Here is a 22544-nt window from a genome sequence, read left to right on the forward strand (position 1 = left end):
GGCTGCTCTTGCCAGAAGACACCAGCAGCCAGGGGATAGTCAGACTGCAGGGCTGAGATACTGAGGAATGAGGGGGCTTCCCCACAACCTGAAACCTTTCCATCACTGCTGGATGGATTTCAAGAAGATAGTACACAATTTAAACAGGAGTTCCTGATGTGAGAATCTCTGAGTCAGGGTTTAAAGTTGTGTCAAAGCCACAGCTCCTAATGATCAGCCTTTGAGCAATAATTTCAGAGCCCCCCCTCGAGATTTTCTGTAAATTTTCTTTCATCTCCCTTAGAGCATCTGCAAAGGATGGAGAATTCCTAAGAAAACCCGTCCTTTTTCATAAAATATAAATCCTACTAAGAACTATTGTAGTAAAAGCTGTTGACAAATGCATTTCCCCCATCCCCTGCTGGTAAGTCCTTTAAGTTTGAGGCGTGAGTGACATCAGAAGAATGACAGTGTGGGGGCTGCACAGCTCTGGGAGACATCTGCCATGCGTCAGACACTGATGAACTGGGGTTTGCAAACTACCAAGGAAAGTTGCTGCATAGGAAAAATGAGGGAAGGATTATTGGGTTTTGTCCTTGGCTGGGAAATGCAGGAGGAGTTCTGGCCCTGTGGGAGCCATTGATGCTGTTGTGGCCTGGGCTGCGTACAAAGTCCTGCCCTTTTGATTTAGAGTGTTTATTTGTTTCCAAATCTCTTTCCCCACCATCCCTCATTTCTACTCTCTCTGGGGATGATTCAGTGGAGTAAAACCACATGAGTATAACACCCATCCACCAAAACACTTGAGGACACACTTTAAACTGAGCAAGTGTTTTATTACTTCCTGAAGAAGAATGTTTTTACAAAGTGATACCCTTATGTTTATTACAAATAATACGTCTTATAAACAAATCCTTTTAACTAAAGGGAAACCTGTAGAAACTGCCCCTGTTGCCCAGCAATCAAATGAGGCTGGCAGAAGGAAGCAAGAACTTTGAAATTAATAGAAATAACTAATTCTGACTCTGCCAATTACTTGCTCTTGCTTTTCTTTCCCCTCTTGCAGTCTTTGTTCCTTCTTGACTGTCTGCTCCATTTCCTTTGTATTTTTCAGTCCCACTGTTGCTTTTTTTTTTACTGAAACAAACAAAACCCAGAAAATTACATTGTTTGTTTGGCCACTGTGCAGAGAACTCTTTAGAGGACTGAGGAACTCTGTTCACTGAAACCATCAAGGTAAATAGATAGCAGCACAGAAATAAGTGTGCTCAATGCAGGCCAGTATTTACCTTGGGTGTCTGCATATTCTTTTGATGTGAAAGGAGTACTGTGCTCTCCTCGATGCTTTGCCACAGAAGCCTTTCTCCAGCAGTAAAACTGAGAAAGCAGGTTTAATCATTAGCTGGTTTGCACCTTGGTGGCTTCAGAAGGCTGTGTGGAGACCTTGCAGATCACGGCCCTCAGGCACACCCACAGGCTGTGCAGGCAGTCTGGAAAGGAAGAGCTGGAGGTGACCATTCCCCTTGCAAGGCTCCAGCTGTTATCTCCAGCCCAGATAAACACTCGTGCAGGAGTGAGGAGGGGGAGCGGGCAGCAGTGCTGCAGTGGGAGGGTCCCCAGGCAGATGTGCTATCCTGCTGCCCCAGAGGGCTCCCTCGCTGCCTGAAGCAGATAAGACAGAAACATGAAACTGGGCTGCCTCCAAGTGTGGGTTACACTGGGGCCTGGCAGTCACAGGGCACAGCACAGCTCCTGTAACTGGTAACTCCTTCCCTGCCATGGGGAGGCTGAGCACTGGGATTTGGCTGCCTGAGATCCACATCCATACACTGGGATCTGTGTCACCATCCCGAGCAGCACAGGCAGGCTGTGTGACACACTTCCAGCAGGTCAGAGAACTAAGGAGGCCAAGAGGACTGAGAAGGTCAGGAGGATGCTGTGGTATCTGGGGCTAGGATGAATCACCCCAGCAGAGGGAAGGCTCACTCATGCTACACGCCCTGGTAGGAAGTGCTGGGCTCTTGCTGCCCTGACTGCTGGATCAGGCCAGAGCCATCACGTAGGACCATGGCAAATGATAATGATGGCTAAATTAAATTACAGCAATCAAGCAGCTCCTCCTCTCCCTCCTGAAACATTTCCAGCCTACACAGTGCCTGCATGTTGCCATACAGAAGATCTCAGGAGTGGCCACTGGTGCACACCCAAGTCCTTGTTCACCCACGCAGTGTCCTAGAGGGTAATCCACTGGGAGGGCTGTCTCCCATGGAAGACTGTGTCAGCCCAGCCTGTTACAACTCCTTGGGGATATGTGAACATACAAACACTATTGGCTGACTTTCTGTGTGCTTATAGGCTGTAACCAAGTCTCCATGAAACATTTTTCCTACTTAGGATTGGATACAAAGGTGTTGGATATAATTATCAACAACACAGAAGCTTTGAAGACAATTTGAAAAAGATCTCCTAAGTTATTGATTTTTAACAGTTAGTGTCTGTAAGTGTTTTGATAATGCCTATGGTGATTTTATATCACTACAGTGCTATAAAATGCATACACTGGAGCTTTAACAACACTGGCATGCTATGCTACTGCTCCTCAAATATATATTTTGCTTATTTACACACTTCTTTTTTTACAAGGAGAATATCTTTCTGTAGCAGAATTTCCAAGAAAGAGATAGGTTCTGGTTTATTTAATTGGCAAAGGCACAAAGTTTGTCTATTTTATATGGCTAATAAAAAACTGAATAAGCATATTCCTAGAACTTTAGTTGGCACTGTTCAGGATCCTAAGGTTATACACAGTTTAACTGCAGCTTTTTACACAAGAGCTTGACAAATGACAGGAAAAAAGACCTTTAGCCCCACAGTTAACTAAATAGATAATATACATTGTTAGTCAATAAGGGAGATGGAACAGGTATTTCACAAACAGATTACTCAGAAACTTGACTGACAAGTCCTTCCTGGGACAACCACTGTAACTGCTGGATTTAATAACTGCTTTGTCATCTTAGCAGTGATGGAAATGGGTTCCCTCCATTGCCCCTGCAGCTACTGTAGAACATCATTTAATCCACCCATGCCAATCTGAACCCTTATTTCCCCAAACATTGAGGCAGAAACATCTGGCTAGGTATAAAGCAGGTTAACACAAATAAAGCTTGCAAGAAGCAATGCTCACAGTCACTATTTTGCTATGCAAATAGCCATTGATAGTGAACTCTATAGAATTAGCTTGTAAGATCTGGATGAAGGTGTTTTCAAAACTCATGCCCCAAGTGAGGCTCCTCCATGTTTAATCACCTGCATAAATGACCTGCTTTCCAAAAGCTTCCACCTCTTATGTTTGCTTCTGAGCAAACTGTCAGCTGCCCAGGACTGATTAAATCAAAACACCTCCGCTGTGCCTGTGAATTTTAATTTGGAGACCCAGCCTTGAACATCACATTTCTAGCATATCGGTACAGCCATTGGTATTGGCAGGACAAGCCATTGGATTCTACTCTTCCTGCTGGCATTACTCAGTTTGTGTCATTAAAGAACTCACTTAACGTATGCTCTTTAATGTAAGAATAAGGAAAATCCTTGTTTTATAGTGGGCTAAAGTAATGGTGGGGGCAGGAGTCACTTCATTAACCCTTGACCTAATCTCCAGGCAATTCACACCAGGCTTTCTCTATAACCCAGGGCAGAAATGCGCACTCCAAGGATGGAATTCATCTGATCAAGTACACAGCATTGTAGGAGGAGATAAACCATGTTGCAGACTCCACTGACAAAGCTGATTAGATCTCTGCTGACTCTAAAGGGAGACTTGTGATCACAAGATGTTTGCGTATCAGCTACTGATTCCCAAACATGAATCCCTCCCTTCTTGTCCAGTTGAGGCTGTGGTTTCATGACCGGCATCAGTGGATGCCAGTACATGGTCACACACTTTTCCCTGCCCCAATCACATGGTCCCGTGTGTTAGCTCTAGCAATCCTGCTGCCCTAGGTAAATAGGATTACCTTGCTGGACTGGCTGAAAAGCAATGAAGATGAAAAGGAATTTAGTTTTTGGTTGCACTGGCAGGCAAAGCTGATGCCCCTCATGGCATCACATGCCCTAACTGCTAGACCTGAGGCCTGGTTGGGAGCAGGAAAATAGTTTCTGAAAGGGACTTGCAGTGGCCCCTTTTGGCATCAGCTTTTAGTTAAACCAGCCTAAGTAGAGAACAAAATGGCCTCTGTAGAAGGCAGTCTGGAAAATTAATAGATGCAGTTATAGAACATAAACTTAACATGTGTATGTTTACTACCTTGGGATATGATTTGACAAACATCAAATATAATTGATCCTTAAAAAGAGGCCTTCATGTCTCCATCCTTATGTGAAGGGCATGTGGTGTCTGGGAAAAGCAGCAGTGTCCAGCATGTCTCAGAGTTGGGATAGCAGCACACTCCAGTTCAAAGCACCATTATTTATTGTGTAATAAATTTCATCCACCTAAATCTGACCCAGTAAATATCTAATACATGGATGGTAAAATGATGAGTATGCTATAGTTCAGCCACTTGAATGACTTTACAGCCTTTGTGCAGGACAGAGGGCTGCAGCTCCTGCCTGGTGTGTGCTGTGGCAGCAGGAGCAGAGTGTGGCTAGGTGAGCTGGCTGGGAACACCAGCAGCACCTGGGCTGCCCTCCAGGTCAGACCTGGTGGCGCCAGGTCAGAGCAGGAGCCTGCCAGGGGTGCTGCCCAGGGCCCCGAGCCTGAGCATGCCCTGCACATCCTGTGCCACCAGGCTCTGTGCCACGCTGCAGGCACAGCACAAATGAGAGGATGTGCTGTATCCTGTGCTCATGGCTGTTCCAGGAAGCAGCCTGTAAACTCTGCATGCACACAGCCAGGGGGATGGCTTCCTTTCCAATCTGCCTGGGGATCTTCCTCTTCTGGAACCATGCTCTTACACAGCCTAGCTCAGTTGCTGGGACTGAGGTCTTTGCACAGTGTGCCCTTGATGTCACTGAGCTCCCAGGAGACAGGGAGATAAACCAGCATAGCTCCATTCCTCAGGGCAAAATGTGCCACCAAAGGGCATTGCTTCTTTGCAGCACTACATGGAGGTGCTCTGCAGCCTCCCACAACTCAGAGCTGCGCTTGTTGAACTAGTTTTGAACTGCCTTTTCCAATGCCAGTACATGCATGTTTATGAGTTCCTACAGTATTAACTGTTCCTGCAGGGACTTACCTCAAAGGACCTGAGTGATCTTCTTCCAACAAGAGACCATCCAGAGATCCTTCACCAATGAAATCCAGCATCCTACTGTGAAAAAAGAAATTCCTGCCCCCAATTAAGCAGCTCAGGCACCAGAAAGTACTGTGAGCTCTCTGAGAGGACCTGGTACTGTAAATAGGTGTAGCAGGCACCACTGTGATTAGCACACATCCCTCTCAGTGTCTGTCCTTAGCAATTACCCATTGATTCCTTGATACTCATTATCACGGCTCCAACAGAATTGGCTTGTTCTCATGTTCTTCCTAAAGATAATAAAAGGCAGAGCTTAGCAGTATGATTTATTTAAAATGCCATAAGAAGGATAGTAATTTATTTCAGTAATAATTAAAAATGTTATGAACCAATCAGATGCAAAGACATATTTTCATTCCAGAATTCCATATTTACAGAATTTTCCAATCCCTCTTGAGTCATTGTTACTCTTTCCACCAGAGAGCCACACTGTGTGCAAAAGTGAGTAACACCACAAGTTCTCCTGCCTTTTTTCCTTTAATGATTAATATGGTGATGATTTTTCTACTTGGATCCACTCAGGCACTAGCTGAATAAGGCATTAGTTCTAACTAATACCTTATCAGTATTAATTTCACAGCTGATTTGAGCAACTATTTTGCCTGCCTACTTGTGGATTTTAGGAAAATACTATTTGTATCATAAGCAGACAAATTGGTAATCAAAGCAGCCAGGAAATGCTCTTTAGTCCACCAAAAAGGGCATGCCTGTTCATCAGAAATAATTACAGATTGGCCATACAGTTAATTGTGCCCAAAGTTCTGGAGCATTTACAGGAAACTGAATGCCATTGAATCAAGTGAGCAGCTTGAAAGTAAAAATGCAAAATAAAGGAAAGATCAAAACTGGACATAAGAGAGGCATATTTTTAAAATGAGCTGTTTCTTCATTAGGAAGAAAATGTTTCAGAAGGGGGAAAAAAGGGTTTTTAATCTGCTTTGCAAGGATCAGAAGAAGTATAGTGGATGACATACTGATCACCTCAACTTGCCTGGAGTTCTGCACCGACTTCCAAAGAGCCCAGATTTCACAGACGCAGTAATCAGGCAGAAGAAGAAGAAATCACTTTGTAGAGCAAGGTGTCCTTCATTTCCTATCTCAGTGCCAATTACTGCTATAGTCTTTCTTCACAGGTCACAAACAAAAGCATGTAAGCACAAGCTTAACTTGCCTCTGTTCAAAGAAGGCCATTTAATTAACTGCAAACACATGTCTAAGTCCTTTACTTGATAAAGCTACTTTCCTGAATCAGGCATAACAGTGAATCCAACCTAGAGCTTCATGAACAGAAATACTCACTTTTCATTTGTGTTGTTTTTCATTACAAGGAACAACCTTTTTTATGCAGGTCTCTGGACAGCGAGTGCTTCTGATGGCTTTGGTGATGCCGACTGCATCTAATTTGAGGAAACCTTGTAAGGACAGCTACCAGAGAGAGAGAGAGACTCACTGCCTGTGAGAAACACAGCCTAAAATGAAAGCTGACAGCCTTGAAGTGGAACAGACAGATGGAGACATGTTTGCCACAGTCCCACAAAGCCCTCATTAAAAGCCGACAGGTCTGATGACTGCACAGAAAGGGGAAGAGTTAGGTGTTAAAAGGAGGCAGTGTGCTCTGTAATATGTGACTGCAGCCGTGGTTTCTAGGCAGGGCTTCACCTTTTCCAAGTGGAAAGGCACAGAGTGATGCAGAGCCCTCCGTGGTGGAGATCTCTCCACTTACAACCCTGCGCCGAAATTCAAAGGGAAAAAGCAGTGGCTTTATTTGCTCAGCAAACATGCTGAGTAACAGCAGAACTGCCAGCCAAAGTCCTGCTCTTCACACAGGGCTCGGCTGGCTCGGGAGAGCCCAGCACGACTCGGTACAAAACGTTTTGCTGCAGGACAGGTGACAAGCAGCAGCAGCTCTCTGTTCAGGCTTGTCTCCTGGCTCTGGGGGGAGAGAAGCTGTGTGCCAAACATCCACAGCTACTTCTCTCCTCGGAACACAGAGCTTTTATGGTAAGTAAACAGATTTTAGCTGGGTCCTTTCACATCTGTGGACCGGAAACTGAGCTGAGAAAGAATTCTTTGAGTCATGAACAATGCCTGGAAGCCTAAAAAAAAAAAAAAAAAAAAAAAAAAAAACAACAAAAAATCCAGAGTCCTCCCTACACTGAAGACAAAGTATTCTCCCTAAAAGCATAAGCAGGAACATTGTGTCTCCTGTGAAACACCATTTATGGTTTCATTAGGTACCTGTATCAGTCACTTTCCCATTAACCTTAAAATTGATGATGCTGCCAGATGGACAGCCCTAAGTTTAGGAACCATCCCTGTTTCTCTTGGCTGGTGCATGGTAATACAATAGAAAAGCCTGGAAACAGCAGCATACAGCCCACTGGTTTACAAAAAGAGTGTGGGGAAGAGGTAGCAGTATGAACTCCTGTGTGATCCAGCTGCCAGTGATGCCTGGCACGTCCAGCAAGGGGACTGAGCTGCCACAGGGGATCATTCATCAAAGTCCCTGTGTTTGAAGCCCACAGAGACAACAGTGGCTGGGTCAAAACTGTATGCCCAGTTCTATTCATCAGGGAGCAGTGGAAGGCCTCAGGAACCATTTTTCTTCCCTGCCTGAGAAGAAACCACGCCCTCCCATTCTCCTGGGGTATATTGTCCATGTCTTGTGGCTTTTGGCCCCAAGTAGAATTAAGCATTCAGCATGGTATAACAGGACAAAAAGCTATCCCTGGACATGGCTAAGGATGCCATCCTCTAAGGGGAAGGCTGCAGTACACTGACCAGTGGTGTGGAGCAGATCAGGAGGTCTCATGGTGGAGAGACCTTAAAAGGAACACAAATGGATCTGGACATCATCTGCATACTAAGAAAGGAGTCCAAAAAGCCCTAACTTCCCTCCTTAAATCAGGCAAAGCTCTTGACAAGTATATAATGAAGTTTTATTCATCAGGGTTCTACTAATATTGATATCCTGTTTATTTCTCTCAGGAGGGGACTGAGTACTTTTAATCAAGAAAATGATGACACCCCAGTGGCAACCAACTAAAACCCAGTTTAATGAATTCCTGGAGCTGAGCCAGTGAGACACCAAACTTGCTGTCCTCCCTTCCTTCCTACCTAAATTCCATTGGATTAATAGCAATCCCTGTAAAATGATGACCCACTTCACCTGCAGGAATTAAAAGAGGTTTGAGCTGTACCAGTTTCTTTGACCCATATATCCTAAATTTGGGCAATTCTTCCTTGTTAACTAATGGCCTTGTGTGGGAGTGAGGACGACACAACACGGGCATGTTGCGTTTCCATGTAATCACCGTTCAGCTTCCCGGTTATTTACTCCTCAGCGAGTGACGTCAGGGCATACGGGAAGCCAGGCAGGTAAGGAGAATGTTACAGCAATCTAATTGCTGACTCTCTTTACAATGGGCATTAAAGAGTTCTGGGTGCGCTGCTACCGCTATGTCCAGCGCGTAGCACACCTAGATTCTGACACGAGAAGCAGAAAACAGGGCTCAGGGTCACAGGTCAGCACAGCAGTGCCCAAGCCAGCTCTGCCATGTGAGGAAGGTTACGCAAAGGTGAGGGAATGGCACATGGATAAGTGTGGTATCCAGGTGTGGGCTCATGGGGATGCTGCCGAGCACAGGGGAAGCCTGTCCTGAATCACTGCTCTCAGTAATTCTCGTTGATAACGCATTCCTTGTGGACACGTGAGCGCCTTCTGTCATTTTACTGCCCAAACGAAGCCAGGAACCTTTGCACGGAGCCTGCATCACAATCCCTTTGAAATCTCCAAGTATAGGAAGGACATTTTGCATTCTGGCTAGCTCTTCCTTGTCAGGGCACAAGCTCTCCTCCTGCCTCTCTGGGCCCACACACAGCTACATCCACAGCTGCAGAGCCAGGGCTGCTGCCTCCTCTCACATTCCGCTCATGGAATATTCTTTCACCCCTTTCTCTTGCCACCATGTTTCTTGGTTCTCTAAAACAGTGGGCAAAGTAAGAGGTCAGCTCTGCCTTTTCATAACTTTGAGCTTTATATTTTTTTTGAATTTTGTAGTTACGCTTCTGTGGTTTGTCTGGATGTCTCCAAACACTTGCTTTCCCTTTCCTAACTACAAGCCTAACAAACAGTGTTCAGGAACTGACCTTTTAGCATGTACTTATTTTCCCCTATATTATTATAGAACAATTATTATAAAATTTAATAATTAGTATTTCACATTTTAGCAACTATTATATATATTTTATGAATACATTATTATTTTATACAGCCTTTCAAAACTTCAAGCAAAACTTCTTCTCTTACAATTTTTTTAGCCGCCCATTAGTTATTAGTGATTGCGTCCGCACTTATCTTCCTGCCCTCAGTGACACGAACAGGAAAAGAATTAAACAGAGCCATCCCCCCCCAAAAAAGTCACCGAAAAGCGCAAATCCCACTCGAAATCCCGGCTCCGGACGCGTGACGTCACAGCGCCCCTCACGCCGGGCCCCGCCCCCACGGCCCGCAGGGGAAGCCCCGCCCCCAGGCGCGCGCCGGGCAGGGGCCGTGTGAAGCGCACCTTTTGCACGAGTCCCGCTCGCCGCGGGCGGGGCCTGCGGGGGCGGGGCGAGAGGGGAAAGCCGGCGGCGTGAGCCAATGGGGATCCGTAGTTCCCCAACGCGTCACGTGTGGCCCCGCCCACTCCCCGTTTCGGGCGCGGGCGGGCGGAACGGGGAGGCCGCGGCTCTCTAGGCGTTACCGGGCGGGGGCGGGGCCCCGCTGTCGCGAGGGCGCGCGGGCCAATGGCGAGCGGGGCCGGGCGCGGGGGCGGGAGGGCACGGCCGGGCGGGCGGGGCGCGCCGGCCAATGGGGCGCGGGCGGGGGCGTGGCCGAGGCGGCGCTCGGGTTCCGTGTGAAAAGAGTGAGGGGGCTCGGGTGCAAAGTTTGCTCGCCCGGCGCCTGCGGAGGGAGCGGCGGCGGCGGCGGCGGCGCGGGGGGAGCGGAGCGGAGCGGCCGCCCGAGCGCTCGGGGCTCCGACCGCCCGCCGCGCTCCTCGCGCCCCCGCCGGGGCAGCCGCGATGTGCGGGGGGATGGCGGCGCACGGTCCGGGCGGGCCGCGGTGCTGGCAGAACCGGCGGGCGCGGCTGCTGTGCATGCTGGCGCTCACCTTCCTGTTCTTCGTGGTGGAGGTGGCGGTGAGCCGCGTCACGTCGTCGCTGGCCATGCTCTCCGACTCCTTCCACATGCTCTCCGACGTGATGGCCTTGGTCGTAGCGCTGGTGGCCGTGCGCTTCGCCCAGCGCACCCGCGCCACCAAGAAGAACACGTTCGGGTGGGTGCGGGCCGAGGTGATGGGCGCCCTCGTCAACGCCGTGTTCCTCACCGCCCTCTGCTTCACCATCCTGCTGGAGGCCATCGAGCGCTTCACGGAGCCCCACGAGATCCAGCAGCCGCTGGTGGTCATCGCCGTGGGGGTGGCGGGGCTCATCATCAACCTGCTGGGGCTCTGCCTCTTCAACCACCACGGCGTCGGGGGCCACGGGCACGCCCACGGCCACGGGCACTCGCACGGCGGCCGGCAGCAGCACCCCCGCGGCGGCCCCAAGCCCGAGCAGCCGCCCGGGGACGGCGAGGCTGCGCTGAACCGCGACGAGACCAGCACCTTGGTGGAGAACTCCAGCAGCTCCAACGGAGTCAGCCAGGAGAAGCTGGGTAAGCCCCGCGGGGAAGCGCCGCTGCCTCATCTACGCGTAGAAAAGCGGGAGGGGTCCTTTCCCCGAGTAGGGCGGTGGCCGTCCTGGTCCCACCTGGTGCGGGCTCTGTCAGGACCCTGTGAGGACCATCTGTCCCCACTCCTGGGAAAGAGGCGAGAAACTTTCTCGGCAGCTCTTGGGGCACATGGCTGTCGCACCTCTTCCTCGCGCCTTTCCTTCGGATGCCCTAAGCTGCATGTTTGTCTTGCAGACAGGTCAGAGTGTAAAAGAGTCTTAGGATAAAGCAGTTTGCCCTGGGAAAAAAGTTGGTTCTGCAAGGGAAGGCACATGACAAGCGTTCCTTGCCTAGCGACACGAGCTGTCACAAGACGCTCTCCTAATGCCATCCGAACTGGCTACACATCAAAAGGAGCGCGGCTCAGTGCCTCGGTCCCAGCAGCTGGATCGCTCCATTGGGTCGGTTATCAGCTACCTGGAAGCTACTCTCCATGTAAACCAAAGATACCAACGTGTATTCCACTGCAATAACATTGTGCTTCTTCATAGCATCGGTGTTAATAGGAAGAAGTATTGGCGATTGCCAGTCAGAACTCTGGAAGCCAGAATGTGGAGCATGCTGGTGTTAGGGCACATGTGTGGTGTCTTGGAATAATTTTTGCTTAGCTTTTTAAAGCATGCACCTTCCCACTGACCTACATGCAGGCATACGTTTAAAATCTTCCCTTCCCAATTGTGGTTAAACAGTTTCATGGGTAGGAATTTCCAGGGTTATTTTTTAGTGGATCCACAAGCCTGGATAGCTGATATTGAAGCTGCTTGGTCAAAGCCAAGTATTGCGTGCTAGCGGAGTGAAAGGTGTGTGTGATTGCCACTTCTCTGTTCCTAGGGCATCCTTGTCACCAGAAGGAATGGACTTCAGGCTTTGGAACCAATTTCTCTCCTCCAGCTTCAGGGTGACATCAGCAGACCATTGTTTTAGCTTAAAGGGAGCTTTAATTGATCGGAATGAACTTTGCTACAGTTTCAGGTTTTCTGTGATCAGAGGTTCCAATACACATTTGAGAAACTTAGTTTCTGTTTCGCTGACTCCCTGTTGGCTTTGGAAAGACAGGTTTTTCAAGAGGATAGCAAAGTTCCTCTGAAAACACTACACCATCTTCTTGACCACATAATAAGCTCTTAATATTGGTTTAGTTCTAGCAAGGTATCCTAATAATTAGTTTCAGACAATGTAAAATTCCCTTAACCCTTAGTCTCATACATATCTTGGCTTGGGAATGATTCTTTAATGGTGAAAAGTTGTGCTTTTAGCCAAGTTTTGGACTAGTTAGAGAAAAAAAGTTATAGCATGCATTGAAATGCATATTGTTGTGAGCTAACTTGCCTGGAATGTCTCATGGATGTGCTTCTGGCAAAAACAAATAATTTGTTGTGGGTGTTTAGGTGGTAATAGGACATAATTTTGGTCACAGTGAAACTTTGAAATAAGTTTGTATTTCCTTCATTGCCCTGTCATGATTATGTAATGGATGGAGCTTACTCATAGTTTGCCTATGAAAAAGTGGCAGGTAGAGGTGATTGGAGGCTTGGGAGAAGATAAAAGATGTAGAGATTCTGACAAAGGTGGTCCTGTGCCTTCACTGGAAATCACAGCGTGGGGTAGTCCTGATTTCCTAAGGTGGAAGTGAAAAGCAGGCATAGCCTTAGGGGCTAGTCATGCACAGGCATTTCTATGGATGCACTTTATGCAAAATAATCAGTTTTTTGTTACATTTCAATGAACATATTTCAAATGGACGTGTTTTAACCATTTGCCATTAAAAAAAAATGTTCGTTCCAAGTTGGTTCAAGAGCTTTCTGGAACTATGTGTCCTGTTACCCACTCATATAGATAGCTGTACTTTTCAGATCTCCATTATTCCAAGTACTTGGTACAAAGTAGAGCGTTCCTCTTTCCTTGCTCTCATCGTGGACCTTGAGGTCTGAACTCTGTAAAAAAAGTTTGTATTTCCTTAAGATATTTCCCTCTAATGTATTTACTTCTCTGGAAAGTTACACGTCCCATGTTCCATAACTCCTAGGGGTAGTGTGGAAAATGTAGCTGGAGCTTCAGGGCAGAAGTGTACTGGATGAGGTAATGAGCTGGGGCTTGGAACTGAGCCTTGGTAGGAGCCCACTCCCTCTTCAGAGAGGAGAGGACTTGAGCGCACTCTGCAATTGCAGAATGGCAGCCACAAGGGCAGAACAGCAGAAGCTGCATGTCTTGTTAATGTTTACAAAGCTCTGAACTCAATAACCTCAGAAGCAGTAAGAGCTCCTTGTTTCAGTTTGTCAGGCCAGGGACCAGTGCCTGTTGCTTTTCTTTACCACTGGAAGTAGCCAAAGAAGAACTTCTGAAGAGAAGCAGGAGGTTAATCATGTACAGTTCTCTCCAATTTGAACATTGGAAGATTGTTTTCCTTCAGAAAGGATTCTTCTTTGTAGTGATGTGTATGTTTATTCCCATGTAGCTGGTTAGCTGTGTTGGAGTGATAAATATTGCAGGCAGTTGTGACAAAGGAGGGCACTAAAATGTTAATTTATGTACAGTCCATGACATATTACTTTGGACATCAGAAGCTGTATGTCACTCAACAGCTATATGTCACTTGCATAAAAAATATAATTTTACTATTTATTTATTTGTTCTGAAATATAAGTAACAGTAATTCATATCCTCAGAGTTTCAGTGATAATTTACACTGTCCTATAGTCAATTCTGCTAGTAAATTCTGTGTTTTAGACCTAAAATTTCAGCTGATTATATCTCATGGTCCTGCTAACTCCATGCACCATCTTGGAAGAACTTCCTTTTCCTTGAATTCAGAAGCCTCTTGAAAAGGCATTGGTAAACCTGAAAAGAAGCTACTACACAGCTGTATCACACAGCTTTTGAGCTTCTAGCTTCAGATTTTAATATGAAATAGCAATGCAGTCCTATGGTGAAAGATGGGTTTTAGCAATGTGACCAGTGGTGTTTCAAAAGAAGGAACAAATGTACCTAACTAAGCTACTTAAACCAGCTTTTTTACATACCCTCTGTAACTCTGCATTTTGTTTAGGAAACAAGCAGTGAATAGGCAAATGGTTATACAGCGGGAAAGGTGAAAGTAGTTTTTCAGTACAGTAATTAAAATGTGGTCATCTTCATTCTGTGCTACTCTACATCTTTAATCTCCATGTAGAAACAGTTGCCTTCTAGATTATTTAGATCACTTATTGGGAAAACTGAGTTTTCCTCAGCCAGAGAAGATGTTGCTAAGTGTGTGGGTTGAGCTGCTTTTCGATTTCATACTCAGTGTGCCATGCTTACTGCTGGATATGATTTTATAAGGAATTACAGTAGCATGTTGTATTATAGCTCGTGACTAACTGTTTTATTGTTTTCTTGTCAGGTGATATGAAAGATGACCTGAGTGACGTACAAGTGAATGGGAATGCTGGCCATTATCCTCTGGATGAAGAGGAAGTTGAAGAAGACTCTAGTGCACAACTTAACATGCGTGGAGTTTTTCTGCATGTTTTTGGAGATGCCTTAGGTTCAGTAATTGTGGTAGTGAATGCCTTGCTCTTCTATGGCTTGTGGAATCCATGCCCTGAAGATGGGCCTTGCTATAATCCATGTGTCAATGATCATTGCATGGAAAATACTACTTTATTCCGAGCACTTGGCAGCACTAACAAGTCAGAGCAAGACGGCATTACGGTGGCTGGTCCTTGCTGGCTGCTATATTTAGATCCTGTCCTCTGTTTGATTATGGTCTGTATACTCCTTTACACAACTTACCCGTTGCTTAGGGAGTCAGCCCTCATCCTTCTACAGACTGTTCCCAAACAAATAGACGTCCATTCTTTGAACTCAAAGCTACGCACCCTCGAAGGAGTCGAAGCAATCCATGAATTACACATTTGGCAGCTAGCAGGCAGCAGGATCATTGGCACTGCTCACATCAAGTGTCCTGACCCTTCCACCTACATGATGGTGGCCAAGCGCATCAAAGAGATCTTTCACGACGAAGGGATTCATGCAACTACCATTCAGCCCGAGTTTGCCAGCGTTGGCTCTGAGTCAGGGAGAGGGAAATGCGAGTTTCCTTGCAGGACTCAGTGTGCTTTGAAGCAGTGTTGCGGAGCAGGAGAAGATAGTACTGCAAAGAAGACAGAAAAATCGTCATCACTTAGTATTTCTTGTTCAGAAGTTGTCATTGAATTTCCGAAAACGAGGAGGACTAAGTCGGAGAGCATCCCTTCAGTGAAGCTGGAGGCGAACACCGATCAAAATGAGCAGTTTGAGTCATCTTTGTAACTCCCTGAAGGGTGCTACCTGAGCTGTGGAGACTTTGTCAACAGCTGTGTTGCAAGAGGAAGAGACAGACGTTCGAGATGCAATTTTGCCAAATAGTGTAATTGCTGAAGTCCTTGTTCTTGTCATATTGCTAAATATAGAATGCTTGTTTTAAAGAATATAATGTCACTGTCATGATACAATGCGTTTGTGTTGACTTTGTTTGACTGGGACAGACAGAAAGTGCATCCATGCTGTAACACTTCAGAAAACCAGTTTCAACATTTCAGCAGAGACACTTTTTTGCTGTGCTTCAAATTAAGATACTTTTTTCCAGTGAAAAGGTATTTGAGGGATAAGCATGTAGGAACTCAATTTGTGTTACAGATTTCTTGGACCTACTTTTTCCTTTAATATTTGATTTGTAGATACCTTAATATATTGTTTATTTAGAAGCCCTAAGAAAACCAAAGTTCATAGAACATTTTTAAAGATATAACTACTAAAAACTGGAAACCACTTTGCAGTTTCACATATTTTTCTTAAAGCTATGTAATAATAATAAAAATTGTGAAGGCTTTTCTAGTGAATTTATTGCACAGCATATTTTAAAGACAACATCATGTGATTGTCAGAAATTGTCCCCTCTTCTTCTGGTAAGGTAGCTAGGTAATTGAAAACAACAGAAGTGAAAGGGTTTTTTTCTGTCAGAATGGCAGTTCAAGCTACTGTATACTGCTCTGTGATCCAGACATGAGACTAGTTGATTAAGTAACACAGACTTCTATGTTTTATGGATTTTCTGCTGCTTTCTCTTACTTTCAAGTTGTGTCTGGTCATGAAAGTCTTTGAGGTTTAAGGAACCCTTGACTTAACAGTGCTAAGAATAAATACTTAGCTGATGCTGAGTTTACTAAGATAAAATAATTAGTTCTGTCAGTAAGTGCTCTGTTGGGGAAGGTCTGCCAAGCACTGACAGTATAACTCCTGCTTTCAAGCACAGACAGCAGCTCCCCAAAAATAACAGTGCATTTTGCTTCTAGGTCAGTGTGTCTGTAAACACTTGCAGTGACTTCAGTCCTGGTCCCCCACCATGTCCTCAGGAGCCCTCCACTGACTTTTGAGGAAGTGGTGCAGGGATCACTGTATTTCACACTTCAAGATGCTTATGGATCACATTTCACTTACCAGTATCTGCATCTGTGATTTAAAATCTTGACTCGGTTAATTCTTCTCTAAAGAAGCTGTTACAGTGTGCTGCCAACTTACACCTTAGGAAAGGAGAAACTGCTCTGTGGACTCTGAATTTGGCAGAGATGAGGTGAGAGTTGAAAGATAAAACATACAAGAAATCTAATCTAAAAGCCTGGCCCTTTTGATCCACTCTCATGTCATGTATGGGAACTAATGTCTTGTGATTAACAGATTGCTCCTGTGTGCAAAACTGGAAAACAACTCAGATCTTCCATTCTTTGCTCTATGACTCTGGACACGATAAACACTTTGCCTCAGTTTCCCTGTCTTCAAATGGGGATAATACCTACCTCACAGGGGTGTTGTGAGGCTTAACTATTGTGTGAAGAGCTCTGAGATCTGTTACTGGAAGGCACTGGAAAGAGGATAAGATACTAGATTACCTGGCATTTACTACTTCTGCAAATGCATTGCAATACCTAGGCACAACCAGAGGGAACTGAGGATAGTTTTGGCCTTACGAAATTCTTTGATGCTGTGGTTTTCAGGTTTTTAACAGTATTTAAATAGAGATTTTTTTAAAAAGAATGTTTTGTTAGTGAAGGGAATGTAGCTTTGCCTCCAGATACAGAACACCTCCCTAGTTTGCATTTCTAATTTGTGTCTTGCATCATAATTGCTCCTAAATAGTACAAAGAATCGTCCTGCTGCTCATCAGACCTGGACTGGCCAAGTCAGTCAGTGGTCTCACCCAAGCTCTCAGCAGAGCATTGCAGTCAACTCTCGATTATCCACGGGTGGATTACAGTGTTGTGCATTACCTGTGCAGTGAGCAGGGCCAGCACCGGCCCCGTGTGCCAAAGCACGGGAAAGCTGGAGGTGCTGCCCCTGCTCCCAGGGAGCCCCATCACAGGCTGCATTGCTGGGGTGCAGCACAGCACTGTCCGGGGCTTCTGCCTCCTGGCTGCTCAGGTGCATCTGCAGGAAGCTGTGGGCTGTGGATGGGTAGGCTTGGCTTTGTGCTGGCTTGGGATGTTGGTGCTTCGCAGCCACCAGCATTGCTCACCTTCTGTGTTTATGCTTGTTGTATAGTCTCATAAACTAACTTAAATGTGTTAATATAGTATTTATATATGTTTTTGGTTTTTCTGAATTATCTTAACTCTTTTTTCTGTTACCTGTATATGATCTAGAGTTGACTGTTAAATGAGATCTTGTATGAGACTACATTTGCTGAGTATGCTACCACTGCTACTATACTACAGAGTATTAACCTAGTAAATTTTGAAATGAACAAAGTACTATTTTTTTTAAATGTGTATCCTTGCTTTCTATGGTAAACTTTCACTAATTATTTTCATCACTAGCTTAAAATTTGTCTCAATCATTAATACGAATTCTTGAGGTTCTGCCATATATCACTAACACACCATAGAACTACTGTTCTTTAGTTTATTTTAAAAAATACCAACAAATCTAACCATGGTAGCACTGAGAAGTCTGATTAACTTCTTTCCTGTTGCTCTTATTAAAAAAGGGCAACTGGTAAGTCATAATAGTTACCAGCATTGGTTAATAGTCTCAGTAAATGCATCTGAATAGAGGGAGTTGTAGTCACTAATTCCATTTTAAACTATTTAATATCTTTTTTTTTTTTTGGTGCCAGAAGTCATATTTTTCTATTTCTGTGTCCATTGCAGGCAATGGCTAACTAAAAAAACAAAAAGCTCTCCCCCTCGTTACTTTGAGTATCAGGACAGGATGCAGAGGTGACAGTGATGATGGTGATGATGATGGGGGCAGGAGGGGGAGTTGCATGGCCTCTGTCACATGCCCTGTTGCACGTGCAGCACCGGCTGGTGTTACCAGGGCCCTTTAGTCTCCTTAGCCCTTGATGATAAACTCCCTGAAAGCATAGACTGAGGTCAGCGTGGTGGCTGTGCAGCAGCAGGAACACAATTTCTCCCTTCTGGCTGTAGGAGACCCGACTGTAGCCCACTAGCTTGTGAAATAGCTCGATTTTTTTTTAACTTGATCTGTCTGGGGTTATACAGACTTGATTTGTTCTGAAGATCACAGTTTAAGAATACTGAGAGCATTCAAAAGCACTGCACAGTCTCTCTTTATTTTTTTTCCACAAAGCATGAAACTAGTGAATCTCATGTAAGTGAACACTGCAGTGGTGGGGAGCTAATTGTATTGTGTATCACATTCCTGAATTTTTAAAATAAAAACAATTATGGAACACTGATTTTAAGGAAAAATAAGTTTGTATTTCAGATTGTTTAGGCTTCTGATTAAATGTGTCAGAGATGTACCAAACATCACCAGATGAAATATTTTACTACATGCCTCATCCAGGAACATGCTATTTTAGAATCACTTCCTAGATTATATCTGCACCTAAGGTGAGGTGCAGAACGAATTCAGACACTAAGTGGGCTAGCCACAGTACCATCAGTCTTCCTTTTTAGCAGAGTAAATTGTTTCTGTGGAGCCCCTAGTAATTGTAGCTCATTTGCTTTCAACACCCAGTGTGGGCTTAGTTAATGTCTGTAGTTGCCACATCGCAGTGTGCGGTACGGACATACATGGAGTTATGTAAGAGAGCCAGCCCCAGCTTGTGACTGCCCAAAAGTCATGGCAAGGGCTCACTCCTGAAAATTTCTCTATTCTTAAATAGTTTCATCAGGCTGACGAGTACTTACTTGCACACCAGGTATTACTTGTGGGAGTGAGTCCAAAGCTTCTGCCAGTGTAGCCTAGCTTTTAAAGAAAAAAGTACCTAGATTTTATGGATGTATTAAAATCAGGACCGCTATGGTGTTTCTAAATTTGCTGTAGAAATACTGTCAGTTTGGTGTAATTCCAGAATTTATTCCTTTTCCCCATTCTCTAAAAAGAAAGGGAAAAAAGCCCACTGAGTGTCCTAAGACTTGTTAGCAAGTTTAGCTAAACGGACATTGTTAGCTTCTGAAATCGGGCCATCTGAATTTATTAAACACTGCCTGGTGGAGTTTAGGGAGGAGGGATAAAGATTCCTGCCATTCCCCTTCCCCTGCCCCCTGCTTTGACTGCACTTTCTAATCTCTTCAGCTATGGAGAGACTGGGAGGGATGGAGGGGGTGAATTTTGTAATTAGATGTTCCGAGTTCCATGTGGAGGGAATGGGAAATACTGCTAACTATATTTAAAAGCATATAAATATGCTCTGACTATTTTAGCTCCACAGCATAGCATCAGTTACACCCTTTTTAGGTATGCATTTAAGTGGTTCAGGTCCACAGTATCTTTGGCTTTTCCTTTCTCTGCTAGGCAGAAAGAGGTGGATGCTCCATTTGCCTGAGCTAAAGCCAGAGTTGACAATTTTCCAAATCAAACGTAGCTTTGCTGATAACAGAAGGTCCGATTATTCCTTGTGACCTTTGCTTTGTGTGGTTAGCTGTCTGTGAGGTACAGCACCATGTTTTAGCAGGCTCACATTTATCTTTTTTGCACTCACTGTGTTGTCTAACTAGTTGAAAAGCAAAACCACAAAGCTGAAAAATATCTTTCATCTGTATGTCTCCAAAAAGCACATGGGATTAATTTGGCTTCTTTTTTTTTTTCATGTCCTGAATCCTGTTTCTGAACAATGTTAAAATATAATTGGCATAGTTTGTTCATTGATGATATTTCTTTTTGCCTTCTTTTAAAATAAAGAATAATGTTCTTTTTTTCTTTTTTTTTTCCTTTTTTTTTTGTTTTTGTTTTTAAGTATTAAAGTGCTGAGAAAATAAATGGAGCTCTTGACCATCAAATACATTTTAGTTGGGATTTCTTTCTCAGATCAGCTCCCAGGAAGGAATCTAACTAGTAGAAATAGACATTCACTATCTCCCAGAACATCAAAAAGAGATGAAAAGAGCACAAATAGAGGAGGTGGAGGTTAGTAAATGGGTTGTAAAGTCCTGGCCTCCAACTGTCTGGGTTCCAGGTGCAATTAAAAAAATAGTTGCTCAGTTCTAGTATGGTAAAGAGTTAACTATGCAAAAGGCATTTTTTTATCTCAAATGAAAACAGCTTTTGAAAATAATAAAAAAATCATCTTGACCTGTTAATTGGCCATGGTTAAATATCTGCCATAAGAGTCAATAAGGTAGGCTTCCTAATAGGACTCTATACTGTTCTTTCAATGTGTTTGGAAGAAATCTGCTTTAGAGCAGAAGATGCTTTGGTGCTTTTCAGCTTCATTTGTTTCAACTCAGAAAAACTACAGTTTGCAGTTTTTTGGGAGAAAAGGACTGACTGCAGATGCCAGCACTAGCACTGAGGAGGGCAGGATGGTGACCAATAGCTGCTTTGAGCTGTTAATAAGCTTGCAGTCGTGAGTTCATTTTGGAGCCCTTCAGCAGCACCTTTTTCTGCTTCAAGAGGGAAAAGTGATTCTACCTTATTAGTTATATGTGCAGGAGGGTATGTTTGGTTGTGCTGTAAACACTGCATGTGAGCTTGAGTTTTGCCATTTTCCAAAGCTGCTTCTACCTCTCCATGAAATGATGTGATTTGAACTTACTATGAACATTCTTTATGAGAACATGAGCATGAGTTTTGCCATTTTCCAAAGCTGCTTCTACCTGTCTGTGAAATGATGTGATTTGAATTTACTATGAACATCCTTTATGAGACATGCTGGTGTGGGAATTTTAAATTAGCAGGAAGGGAAGCTTCAGGTCCGTAGCTTACTTTTGCCATGTCATTCATGCAGATAGTTGCCTGACTGCAGATAGTTGCTTGACCTCAAGGACCACCAGATCCAGCTCCCAGAACAACTCCTTGCTGCTTTTCCATTGGAGGAGCTAGTGCCACAGAAGAGGGGTGGGATGGGAGCATCTGACTCCGCAGGCACCTTCTCAGGCTGATCTGTGCTAGCATCCCAAACCTGGCATGAAAGCCTTGCCACTGAGACTTTGGCTAGCATTTATATATATTTGTGGTTTGGTTTATCCTTTTTTAATTTTTGACAATCAACACAAACCTTAAAGTGTTGCTGAGACCAAATGGCAATCCCCACCCCCCATCACCCAAGCTCTGTTTCTAGTTAACAGCATTGGTCGGCTTCCCAGCATTTTCCTCCTGCACCAGCTCCTGCAGCTAAGAATAGCCCTGGTGATGCTGTGGAACAGGATGTGCAACCTGCTGGGCTTCCTGCGTTTGTGCTCATGTTGCTGGCCTGGGCTGAAGGCTGTGCTCATCTTCCCCTGGACTCACTGGGTGAATTTGTTAGATTTAATTTCTTGGATTAGGTTTGCTGTGGGTTGGCCCACGCGTGTTCCAGTTGCCTATATTCTGTGCTGTAGGCAACTGCATTCTGCAGTATAGGCAAGACTTCAGCCAAGGGAGATACTCACTTGCTGCCAGTCTTCTGTGCTTCACAGTGTGTCTGCTGAGTGTAAGAGGATTCTGCTGGCCTGCTGCAGACCTGGATTCAAGCTTCACTGCTTGGTTTGATGTTACTGTGTGATCCCTGTAGCTGAGGGTGCAGAGTACAGCACAAGAAGTCTGCAGGTAACTGGGTCACTGCTGCTCACCTGAACTAGGTGCTCATACCCTAGTTCAGGAGTGAACAACACTTCCACAGATAAATGCTGCATATATTGGTATACTCTCAAGATTTTTTCATTAGGCAGCACTGACTGGAGACTCAGTCCATTGTTTTATCCTGTGCTTCCATGGGCTCCCTCCCAGTCAGTTGCAGACAAGCACGTTTTTCCTTGAGAAAGGGATTATGTGAATTAGCAAAATTCAGGTGATGATTTTCACTTGTATTTTTGTGGGCATGTGGGAAAGTTCTGACCCAGACAGATGGGGCTGATTCTGCATGCTTCTAGCTGAGCTTTAGGAAGGGTTGGGCTTAAGTACTAGGTAAAATCTAGGCTCAAGTAATTAATCCTAAATATCCATACTGGCAGAGGTCTTAGGTTTCTGTGTCATGATAGTTTGAAGTGATTTTCTCTTCATATTGCTGTTCAAAAAGAAGAAAGGAAAGAACTATGTTTAATTATCACAAG

General features: G+C 44.8%; 1 protein-coding gene and 1 long non-coding RNA gene across 2 annotated transcripts; one reads left to right on the forward strand and one right to left on the reverse strand.

Annotated features, from left to right (window-relative positions):
• Positions 1–794: 794 nt before the first annotated feature.
• On the reverse strand, positions 795–2376 carry LOC139588845 (uncharacterized). Its single transcript, XR_011678843.1, has 2 exons — positions 1269–2376; positions 795–1116 (listed from the first exon to the last, which is right to left on the reverse strand). It is a non-coding gene; the product is annotated as an uncharacterized lncRNA (long non-coding RNA).
• A 7826-nt stretch (positions 2377–10202) lies between these two features.
• On the forward strand, positions 10203–18745 carry SLC30A1 (solute carrier family 30 member 1). The gene is made up of 2 exons (XM_071426494.1): positions 10203–10974; positions 14411–18745. Exons 1-2 carry the CDS (start codon positions 10341–10343, stop codon positions 15319–15321), a joined length of 1545 nt encoding a protein of 514 aa, XP_071282595.1. The 5' UTR covers positions 10203–10340; the 3' UTR covers positions 15322–18745.
• The last annotated feature ends 3799 nt before the right edge of the window (positions 18746–22544 follow it).

This window comes from Agelaius tricolor, unplaced genomic scaffold (assembly GCF_023055355.1).
Source record: "Agelaius tricolor isolate 1412-34295 unplaced genomic scaffold, bAgeTri1.0.p SCAF_1, whole genome shotgun sequence".
Classification (NCBI taxonomy): Eukaryota; Metazoa; Chordata; class Aves; order Passeriformes; family Icteridae; genus Agelaius; species Agelaius tricolor.

Excerpts from the sequence above, each read along its gene's own strand:
- SLC30A1 (XM_071426494.1), top strand. The coding sequence starts at position 10,341 with ATGTGCGGGGGGATGGCGGCGCACGGTCCGGGCGGGCCGCGGTGCTGG. Across the intron at positions 10,975-14,410 it reads AGTCAGCCAGGAGAAGCTGG|GTGATATGAAAGATGACCTG; the intron begins GTAAGCCCCGCG and ends TTTTCTTGTCAG.